Raw genomic sequence first — 11,248 nt, 5'->3', positions numbered from 1 at the left:
GGAGCGTGTCCCCGTCACACATGGGTCCCACTGACCTTGCTGAGGCTTGGCACGGCGGCAGGGCTCGCCTCTTATCTCTGCTCTGCCTTGGGCTTCCTGCTTGGACCGTCATGATGCTTGCATCGTCTTCCCTGTGAAAAAGCAGAATAACATCTCCTGCATTCATTGTGGTGAGGAGGCAGTGTCGCCACGTGAAGGAGAAGCCTGGGGAGCACTCTGAGATCATGCCAGGAAGGTTTATAAAAGTGCATCATGTTATTTCTCCTTCCTACGCTGGGACTGACAGCACATTCTCAACCTGTGGCTGGGGCAGGATGATGGGCAAAGACCTTCCCGCCTTGTTTCTGGCTGCAGATCCCTGGATGAGGCCAACAGAGATGGCAGAGGCTGGTGTTACTGTCCACATGATATTTGCTCAGCCACTGTGGACTACTAGCCACAAATCGGCCTGTAGCTTAAAGACTAGGGTGTTTTCTTAGTGAGATGTCAGCCTGATTTATGGGGGCTTGCTGTCTGCACGCAGGTTATTTTTAAGGCAGAAGAGCTTTTAGACAAATGCAAGGGGAAGACACGCAGAGTTTGATGGTATATGATTGATTTCAGTACCTCCTATTCATAATAATGTTTCATTCCCTCTCTGCAGGACGAACAGAAGTGCATAGAAACAGTGGAACTGGAGAGTTATGACAAGTGCCAGGAACTGCGTGCGCTACTAAAAAAGAAAAACCGTTTCATTTTAATCCGCTCCCCGGGTAAGAAGGTAGGATGGCCTTTCTCATCACCCTCAAGTCTGCAGACTCCAAAATGAGTTCCCGGGCAGCTGCGCCCAGAGCAGATGAAAGGCGCTGAGATTTAGCTCTTTGGCAGCTGAAAGAAGTGACCTATAGCTGTGAATGGTCTACAGTGTGTAAGGAGGAACGCTACTGTCTTGTAGACTTTATTCTTGTGGTGGGGAAAGGGTCTTCCTGCAACTCAACTTCTTCCTCTTGATATTTTTCCAGCCTTATCATTTTCTTTCTTCCAGTACTCCGTGAGCAGTGGAGCATGACCATTCCCTGTGGTTCCCCCATGTGCACTGGGTGAGGAAGTGTCCCTGTCCTAGCTGCACATGCTGTAGCTTTGCCTAAGTTCCAGCGAAATCAATGATCCCAATCCATGTACTGAGACAGTTCCTGGAGTTGGAACCATTGATCTGAGAAACTCCAGTGCAAAGCTGCTTGCAGCTGAACAGTTCCTAGGAGAAAAGATTTATTTTGCAGAATTCATAAAGTCTATCTTTAGTGTCCTGCGCAGCGTTTGGTTAGATCCAGAACCTAACAACCAGGCTGGTGTTGCAAAGAAGTTACACATCCATCTGGGCACTGACTGTATGCAAGGACATGCTTGACTGACTTACTTCCTATGTAGGTTCATCATCACTACACATCTTTGGAAGTTCTTAGTTCCTACTTACATGCTATCCGTTTCAGCATCTTTATAGGCTAGGATGCTTCTGCTGTTGCTCTGAGGCATTGCATTTTGACTTACATTCTAATTTAAATGTGATTTTATTGGCATCAGAGATCTTATTAAACCCCTGCACGCAAATCTGAGAGGTTGTGAGGGACAAAACATATTCATTTCCATAAGAATGTGAATAGGCAAAAATACCAACGTGCCTGCATTCCCTCATCTCCATTTTGTTTAAATAAATGGAGATTGTTTAGTCCTTGTTGTCATTGTTGCTTATTCTTTCACTCCAGTCACTTAGTGTTTATTCGTATAATAAGACCCCAGCTGAGTTCAGAGCATCATTGTGCTAAACTTCATTCAAAACAACAAAACAAGGACTGTCCTGCCCCAAAACACATGGACCAGGGTGGGGGTGGAGAGAGAAGGTGAATGATGTTCGTTTTGCAAGTAGGCGCAGTCTGTGTTGGGGAGAAAAGTGATATTAAGCATCATGCACCAAAGTGATAGCCTGGAAATTTGCACCCTGGGCTGGTGAGCTCCTGCTCCGCCCTGGATCCCAGAGCAGTGAAGCTCTCCAGTCTGAGTGGAGGTTTAGTGTTTGGTTTGTAACTTGATTAATCAGAAATAATGTCAATTTTAGATTGAAAGCGGCTAACCCTGGCGGGTTTGGTGTGTTTTCTAGGAGGTGGCTCAATAACTACAAGTGCACTCCTACTCCCAGGGAGGCGAAATAAAAGCCTGTGTGCTCAGAGATGGGCAGCATAGTAGGAATTATTATGATCTGCAAGTATGTTACTTGGAGAGGCGAAGTGTGTAATAGCTGTGTATGTCTCTGCACTGCTGCATGAATCAACACAGGGTGTGAGACCTGTTCCTCAACCTTTCCTTTCTTGCTGGGAGAAAGATATGCCCAAACTCTGCCCCGAAAGGGTAACTTCATCCTTTTGGCATGTTGGCAAGTTTACAGCTCCCCTGTTTTTCATGCCACTGATTAAATGGAGACCTAGATAGAGGCTACTTTTTATAAGGCTCTTTTGGTGAAAGTAAGGGCTTTTATAAATGAAAAGTTCCCTGTTTGTAGCTCCCCTCCCACCCTCCTTTTGGCTGGGAATCTGGTGAGGGTGTTGACACACAACATACTTTGGCAGATGTTAGAACAGGCTTCAGTTAGGAGGCCAATGTACACAACTGTCCTTCTTCTGTTTTGAAATTGCAGCTGTGGCGATATATATCAGCTAAACATTTTCCATTTGGGAGGCTTGCTGCCATCCACAGTTTAAAATCACCCTGTGAGCTGCGTTGCCAAGCCCTGCCAGATCTTGCTAGGGGTTTTTTGCCCCCTCTTCTGAGCGCAATGCTGAGGAATGCAGAAAGCCAGTGAGTTTGTGGGACTTATGAACAAGCTAGGAAAGGCCATTTCTGTTTCAGTGCACAAATAGGAGCTTCCCTGTTGAATACAAGGAGCCCAGGTTAGCTGTAGGGGAATCCTAGTTTAAATCTTGGATGGGATATTCTTGAAGAGCAGAGGACATGAATCAGTCAGTTAAAACTACTCAGTGGCTAGAGTTGCACCCGAATAAATAAGTTGCCTTGCTAAACAGTGGTCTTTGATGGATGTACCCCAGATTCTGCTTGCCCTGTTCACAAGGATGACATTTGTGTTAAGCTGTGACAATATGAGCATATCACACGCCTGCACTGGTATAGAACTGAAAGCAAGCACTGCCCCCTGAGCTTCAATTCTTCAGCAAAGGAAGCTGGAAGTATGCAAAAGAGCTGTTCTGCTGAGAAGTCTCAAATGCTTCATTCCACCTGCAGCAATTAAATGAAAACTGTTGGATGCAGAGAGCTGAGTTTGTAAGAAAGGGCAGCAGCCTTGGCCTGGAGACTTTAAAATGTACTCACGATGCAAAAAGCAGTGTAAATGATGCTTGGTGTAAACTGCCTAGAAACTACAGAGATTGGCACAAGTCTGGTATTCAGTGGGTCTGAAAGCCTTCAGCTGCAGGGAAGTCTTAAGAATGGGAAGAAAGAGGGTGGTAGTAAGGGAAAGAGTCCCCAAGCAAGCACTGCAGCTCCCTACGCGTCCTTTCCTAGCATGGCCAGGCACAAAATTCACACCTGCGGTCAGGGGTGGAAACTTCCATTGCTTATTTTTCCCTTGGTCGACTTTGGAGGTACCTGCAGCTGCCTTCACCAGGGGCCCAGCCTGGAAGCTGCAGTAGATTGCAGTGAGGCACGTTTGCCCTGTGCATGGAAGAGTCTGCTCCTGGGGTCTGCCAGTTTGGCAGAGATGCTGCGTTATTCCCAGGGATGAGGTAGCTCTTGGTTCAACTGCAGAAAACCACAAGAATCCCCTAATTGACAGTCCTCTGGCTTCCACTTTTCCCTCCATGATCTAACCTGACAAAGTCATGTAGAAGGCGGCAGGAGATGACCTCACGTCTGGCAGATAAACTCTGGTGCACTCTTGGTAGTTTAAGATGTTACCTCCCCAGCTCTGCTCTGGCTTCTGCTGGAGGTGACCACCCCGTACTAAAAGTCAGCAGAAGGGAACACGTTCCCACACCTAAACCAGCAGTTCACAAGCAGTTCACAGTCCAGTTTAGCCCAGCCCCACTGAAGTGAAGCCAACACCAGGCTTTGCACTGAAACAGCTAAGGAGCAAGCACAGGTTTCTGTCACCAACCTCTGCTGCAGATCAGCAGCATCTAGCAGAATTGCTCAGCAAAGAGCTAGTGTTGGTAAAGGTCTTAAACTGCAGCTATACAGTTCTCCAGAGCTTGTCTGTTAAATCATTTAGTGCAGGTACAACAGGCTGACCCCAGGAACACTTCTCTTTCCTGGAAAGCAGGGTCAGCATAGCCATAAGACTGTCACTGCTTGAAGAGACTGATGTCTCCGAGAAGACATGGAGCAATCGGGGAGACTGTGCCCACTGCTGTCACGGACAGTGACCCGTGTGTGAGTCTCTTGTTGCATGACATCTAGCCAGTGATTCAGCAGGAGCTGACTGGTCATGCTGTGCTCTGAGTTAACCGACAGTAAACTGCGTAGTCTGTATTCATGGCTTACAATGGTCACTATCACATTAGGTTTAGCCATGACAGCTTTTCCTGGCACACCAGCCTGTTGTTTATGGCATGACTCAGTCTCAGCTGCCTTAGCAAGAAGGAGAGCAAATGTGCCTGCTGCTCTCTTAGAATTGGTGTCACTGACACTCTACCTTAAATTGCTGCTGGAGAACAGACCCTGCTTAACGTTTTGTGGGGAGTATCCATCTTCAGGTGCAGGCTCTGATATCTCTGAATACTCAAATGAGTAAAAATACAGACAAGATAAATTCACTTGTTTCTTGTTTGTAGAGGACCTGGGGGTCTCAGACTAGTGTACAGAGCCCCAGTGGCAGGCAGGACTGAGACCAACTCCTCCAGCTCCTTCCTGCCTCTTCTCCGCAGCCATCTGCTTTATAGAGAGCATCCACCCTGCTCTGGGTTAGCCTCCTCTCCCCAGTGCCATGGCCGAGGATGTGAGCCACAGATGAATGCAGACAGACAAGGGACTGCAAGGCAACAAAGAGACTCTGGCTGGCAGCATCCCGAGCACCAGCTTCAGAGCCCCAGCAACACGACGCTTCCTTGGTGTCGGTGGATATTGTTCTAAAAAGGAGAAAAAAGTTTTCAAACAAAGATAACTGGGTGTACTGGGAGGAACCTGCTGCGAGCCTTGATGCTGCCCCGCTGTGTCACAGCCCCAGGGACTTGTGCAAGCAGGGAGCAGGGCTGCAGCAGCGTGTCTGGCATTGCCCGTGCTGCCTCATCACAGGGAGCAGGGTCCCACACGGAGTACTGCTTGTCCTCCCCTGCCCAGCCCATCAGGAAACTGGAGGGCTCCTTCTGCTGATGCCTTGGGAGCATCTTTCCACGAGTCCCTTTCCCCCACCATCCATTGTGTCTGCCTTCGGTGGCCGCGGCAGTTGGTCAGCGTTACGTTGTGCGGCAGAGGGTTGCGTGCCGGAGGGACATCTCAGCTTCTCATTAATGATGAACCATCCCCCCGAGCCTTCACTCTGCTCTGCCGCAGGGTTACTGACACCAGTGCTTAGTCACAGTCTCAGCTCCGGGAGGCCGGAGGCTTTTGTCGAGAATGAGGCACAGAAAGTGGCATTAGAAGAGGAAGCTTGAAGTGAGGCAGGAATTCTTCCCTTGAACAACATGTACAGAGATTTCTAAACCCTGGTGCAGGCTGCCAGGTCTTTGCCAGGCAGTGCAGCAGCTCAGCTGCTCACAAGTAGAGCTTTCTCATAAGCTTTTATAATCACAAAGCTTTGGGGCAAAATCATTTCCAAACAAAAAAAGTTTTTAAGCACACACAAAAACAGGTCTGCTTGGACTAAAACAAAATCTGGCTGTCACTCTGTTTTGGAGCCTTGCCTTCCCTTAGGTTCCCTGGTTAGCGTGGCCCTTCTGCGCCCCAGACGAAGGGCTCTTTTTGCAGTGGGCTGTGGTTCAGGCCCTAACCTCTCCTCTGAGCTCTCAGGAAGACATGTGGTCCTGTCACCTTATGTGCAAACTAATCGAACAAATAATCTTTCCCCAAATTGCTTAACTCCCTGCTTGCCATGCTGGTTGTGAGAGTCTGGCACTTTGTCACTGTGATGCGCAGATGTAAAACCATGGCATTGAAGCGAGGAGTAAATGCAGAAGGGGAGGGCAGTCGGTTTCTAGCTAATCAGCAAGAGTGGGTGTAAGGAGATCAGGCTTTAGTTCTGCAGAATTCCTGATGGTACCTTCAGAAGTTGCTGAGACCCAAAACAGTTGCTGCTTTCTTGTGCCATAAACAAAACAGGGAGCTGCTAAGAGCATTCGACTGTCAGTCACCGTTAGCTTTGTCACCCTCATTTTATATAGTCCCTGTTTTATATAGACACTGCTGTGATTTCAGAATGTGGGGCCTCATTTACGAACAGGCTGGTACTACAAGTGCTCTTGAAGGCAATGGGAAGGTGCAGAATACCTATAGGATGTTAAATACCCGAAAAAACTATTCCAAATGAGACCCCACTAGTATGTGTTTTGGATGAGCCTCTCTGTATCTCACCTCCCCAGCTGTAAGAGGTGGATAATTGCAGTTGCTCTGAAAAGTAATTTGTGAAGCCCCCAGATACTGTAGTGATAAGCAGCAAAGAAAAGATTGTCAGGGGAGTCAGTAATTCTGTTTTCAGGGCAGGGCTTGAGCAGAGTGCAATCAATAAGACATATTGACCCACGAGGATAAAACACACGATGGGATAGCTCAGTAAGAAGTGCCACCCCTCTCATTAGGGATGGTGCGAGGAGGAACATGCACAGCAGGCTGCCCTGGCAACACTGGGATTGTCTAATTTTTAAGTGCTTGATTTTGCAACTTTGATGATGTTCTTTAGCACAAGAGCATTTCTGTGTGCCTGTGCAGTGCGGATTAGGGCACTGCATGGAGCTGTTTGGATCCAAGCCAGCCTGCCATAGAGCCACCTATAACGTGAAGGTGATATTTCTCTCACCTGAAGTGTACTTTGGGGCAAAACTACATAATACTGGTGAGGCGCTCAGAGAGCACAGCAGTGAAATAAATAACACCCTACCTATTGTTCCTGATGCGGTCAAGAAGAGATTCGAAACACTGAGCACAGCCATGGGACTGCCCTGGAGGGAGGGGAGAGCTAGCTGAAGGGAGGACAGGCCATACAATCACCCATCGCTCCCTCCTTATTTGTGTCCCGTGCTTCTTGCCAGCTCCCTCTTGTATGGCCAACTCTTCCCATCTTCTTAGGACAGCTGTTCAAGCCCCAGAAAGTATGTCTGTAGCATTCACTGCTGTATTTCTTCATTTGCAAACAGAAAAAGATATGGTTAATTTTTTCACTTACATTGCCCTTATGCCTCATCACGTCCGTGCTCGGCTGAATCAGGGTTAGTGCAGCCAAGGTCAGAGCCCCAGATTCCTGTATCAGTTCTGTTCCGCAGAGCCGCAGGAACAGGGAAGCAGGCAGAGCCTGCTGCATGCAGCCTTCCCGTTGCTTGCAGCCTTGGGGGGAAGTTGGAGATAAAGTACTTTATTGCATCTGAACCAGCACAAAATGACTTGGACCTTCAGTCTGACTCTCTGTGCACAGTGTGACCATTCGCTGTACAACTCGCCACTGCTCTAAGAGCTATTCTGAGCGTTTTGCAGAAGGAGGAAACTCTTACTTTCTTACTACTTTAGTTACTAGTTGCAAAAATAAAACTACAGCAACAAGCTGTTCAGCATAACAAAATCCTGTTCATGAGAGCTATGAAGTGAAGTACTTGCCAAAGCACAAAGGAATCTGTAGTTTAAACAGTCTGGAACTGGATGTTATATAGAAACTGAAGTGATACACAGAGAGCAGAGAGTTACCTCTGTTCCTGGCAAGGAATGCTTAGGCAAAAATTGTCTCTCTGCTCTTGCAGGTTCATGATATCAAATTTCAAGCTCCAACTTTGGAAGAAAAGGAATCATGGATAAAAGCTCTTAATGAAGGGATCAATAGAGGCAAAAACAAAGTATTCGATGAGGTAAGAGGAACAGTTTTCAAACTCCTGTATTTCTGTGTCGATTCTCATCCACTGCTTTTTTAGTTAAAAGCAGAACTTGCCTGAGCCCCTGTGCTCCCTGTCCTTCCTGCATGCCAGCCATGATCAAAGGAAAGAGAAAGATGGTATTCAAGGCAAACCAGGTCTTATCCCCACAGGCTGGGAGCTTTTAGCCACTTTGGTTCCCAGCCCAAGAAGGGAGAACATGTAGAGAGCTGTTTGCACCATCCTATGTCTTGCTGCTTTTCCCTTTCTTCTGGCCAGGGTTAGATGCAGGGAGGCAGGGACAGCTGGTTGAGTAGACGGTGTGCTGGAGGGCTGGTCTGTGCTGCTAAGAGCTAACATCCCATCAGGAGGCCCACGGGACACAAGAGCTCACCAAAATCAGTGTGAGATGGTCTGGTGGCTTCAGTGGGTTTGGGATCAGCGAATGCGGGGGTGTTCCCCTTTCCCAGTGGAAGCGCCTGTGCAGAGAAGCAGCTGCAGCACTGAGTTGTGTAGAGCTGGGGCTCCAGCCTGGAGAGACGTGTCTTCCCCACGCTGCCATGATCCTCAGCACCAAGCAGCCTGGAAACGGAGGCATTTGGTTAGGACATAGCCCAGTCTTCACGACTGGAAAAATCTGAAGTGACTCAGTCCACCAGCTATTCCACCTGCAGTCTGGAGAGAAGTCTGGTGGAAAGTTACTCCGTGGCCCCGGCCAAACCTGCCTGCCTCTCAGCTGGCCCCAGCACACCTGCAATCCCAAATTCTCCAAGGATGAAAATTGCACATCCTAGAGCCTGACTAACCTTGCCCTGCTCCCTGTTAGCTTGTAAATCAGTCCTGAACTAAACCAAAGGAGCTGTATCTATTCTGCAGTTGTTTCAGTAACTGAAAGGAAGTGCACAAAACCACCATCACAGGAATGACTCAAGAAGAAATGGGCAGGGTAACGAGGGGACGAAGCAATTGGCAAGATCTGTTTAGCAAAGGAAACTGAAGCAATGAGTAAATTTTTGAGAAAAGGGCTAAGTGCTGCAGATATGGTACTAGAGATGCAAACTCTGAGAGCTTGGGCTTTGCTTTTATTCAGCAGAGTGCAAAAGCAGGAGGAGAGGCTGGAACATGCTCCTTTTTTGCCAAGGCAAATGGCACTTAGTGTCAGGTTTTTGCTGGTAGTGGGGTGTAGCGTTTCCTCGGGCCCTTGGACCAAGTGGGAAGCAGCACGTGGAATTTAAGGGACCAGCTGGGACCAGCAGCCGCCTGGAAAGATAAAACCCAGCAGCAGAGAGCTTAGCAGCCAGGTCTGCTCTCATGTTTCAGCAGGTGGGAGATGCAATGTCCTGTAATGCAATGCTGCTCAGCCCTTGCTGGAGTGACCCCACGCCGGCTTGGAGCTGCTTGGAGGGGCATGGCATGTGGCTCTCCGGTGGGCAGTGAACTCTGCACACCCCCGCGGCAGCACAGTAAGGTGGGATCTCAGGTCACCTCCCTGCCCCGTGGCCTGGGTTATCCTCTTTATGAGGACCCGGGTTCTCAGAGGGAGCCAGCCTCTAATTCTCATTCATTCCAGCAAGGATCAGACTTCAGATTTAAAGTGTTTCCGCACAGGCCAGGCACAAGCTAACAGGTCAAACCCTCAGCTGGCTTGGATTAGCTGTTCTCCGCTGAAAGAGCTGTAAAACCACTCTGCCATATCAGCCAGGGACTGGGACCCATTTTTCCCTTTAAATGCCTATTTCACCCTCTCCAGCTTTCCTATTGTACAAACTTGTGGCCAGCAAACCAAGGACACGCTGATGTTTCACCATCCCCGGTCATTGGTGCTGCCCCTCTGCATGGAGCAGTCTCCAGCCGTCAGCCATCGCAGCATGGGTGGGTGGGTGGTCACAGAGCCAGCACAGAGAATACCTGCCAGGGGGCTGGGACCTTCCTCCCCACATGCGGGAGGCAGTGGATTTCTCATCTGATTCCAGGAAATAAATGTATTAATTCAGCTAGAGTTGCAGTTAATCCAGGTCACTGCTCACACCTTCTCTTCAGCATCCTGCAGTCATTAGAGCTGTAGAAGGGAAGGCCTGTAACGAAGCGCTGCTGATACAGTTCACAGTCAGGTCACGGTTATTAATGAGCTTTCACCTCTAAGATGGCAACAGCAATTTCGGTGCTGTGCTCTGCCACATGCAGGAGCCGGTCCAAGCCCAGGCTGCAGCGAGGACAACAAAGCTGCCTTGTGTCCTTCCTTCCCTGCCCTTTAGGTAGAGGGGAGGTTAGCCATCGCAAACCTCTGAAGGTGGATGCTTTGCTTTGGAGTGTCTTTTAGATAAACACGGCTCAGTATAGGACAGATACCTTAAATATCCGTCACGTACATTCAGGGCTTTGCATGCAGGCTGTAACTAAGGTCTGAGGCAAAGACTGTAGTGGTGAAATATTCAAATCCTTCCTGGATCCAAATGCTCCATCTCTTCATATGTGACAGTGAGAACTTTATAGACATATCTTGAGAAATTAATGACCCTCTTCCTTTTTTCTTTCCCTCCTCTTGTCCCTTTTAAAGGTGAAAGTAGACGAGAGCCTTTCCTTGGACCACGTAACTCGGGACAGAGTGAAAATGACCCACGGACGCAGGCCACCCACGAGAAGTCACCTAAAGGAGGTAAGTGCACCCCCCTGGGGTGAGCCATCTCCCCAGCTGGGATCACCAAGAGCTGCTTCTTCCACTTAGGTACAAAACCCCAGGAAAAACCCCGGGTACAGAGACCCCAGAGAAAGCTGACAGGGGAAACAGCTTCCTCTGGGAAAGACTGCGCCAGCACCTCTCTAACGAAGCTCCAGGTTCCCATAGATCTGTAGTTGCTGCAACATGTTATGATATATTTAGCTTTCCATAACTCATGAGCTGCTTCACCGTCTGGTGAGAACCATTATAGTTTCACTTTAATCAGAAGAGACTGAAGCTCCTATATTTATTTTCTAAGAAGTGATGATTTTGTAGCCACAGTGGTCTAAAGGTAGAAGAACTGCACAGTCTGTGGGGAGAAGCTGTATTTTTTGTTAAGCTAACTGGAAAAAGCAGACAAGCTTTCAAGCTTACAAGCCCTTCCTTAGGTCTGAAACAAAATACATTATTCTCCCAGGCAGTTTTATGGACTAGCCTGTCTACTCTTAACTGATTTTCTGGATCTGTCACTTAAAAAAAAAAAAAAAAAAAGAAA

The 11,248-nt window shown here is 48.3% G+C and overlaps 1 protein-coding gene across 1 annotated transcript in view; it reads left to right on the top strand.

Moving 5' to 3' along the window:
• PLEKHO2 (pleckstrin homology domain containing O2) overlaps positions 1-11,248 on the top strand; it is a 25,296-nt gene that overhangs the window by 6,816 nt on the left and 7,232 nt on the right. Inside the window, exons 3-5 of the mRNA XM_009280497.2 lie at positions 644-760; positions 7,926-8,030; positions 10,591-10,689. Coding sequence (XP_009278772.1) covers positions 644-760; positions 7,926-8,030; positions 10,591-10,689 — 321 coding nt within the window. The remainder of the gene's footprint in view (positions 1-643; positions 761-7,925; positions 8,031-10,590; positions 10,690-11,248) is intronic.

This window comes from Aptenodytes forsteri, unplaced genomic scaffold (genome assembly GCF_000699145.1).
Source record: "Aptenodytes forsteri isolate BGI_AS27 unplaced genomic scaffold, ASM69914v1 Scaffold83, whole genome shotgun sequence".
Taxonomy (NCBI): Eukaryota; Metazoa; Chordata; class Aves; order Sphenisciformes; family Spheniscidae; genus Aptenodytes; species Aptenodytes forsteri.
The sequence above is the reverse complement of the archived record's forward strand: the minus strand, read 5'-3'. Positions and strand labels throughout refer to the sequence as shown.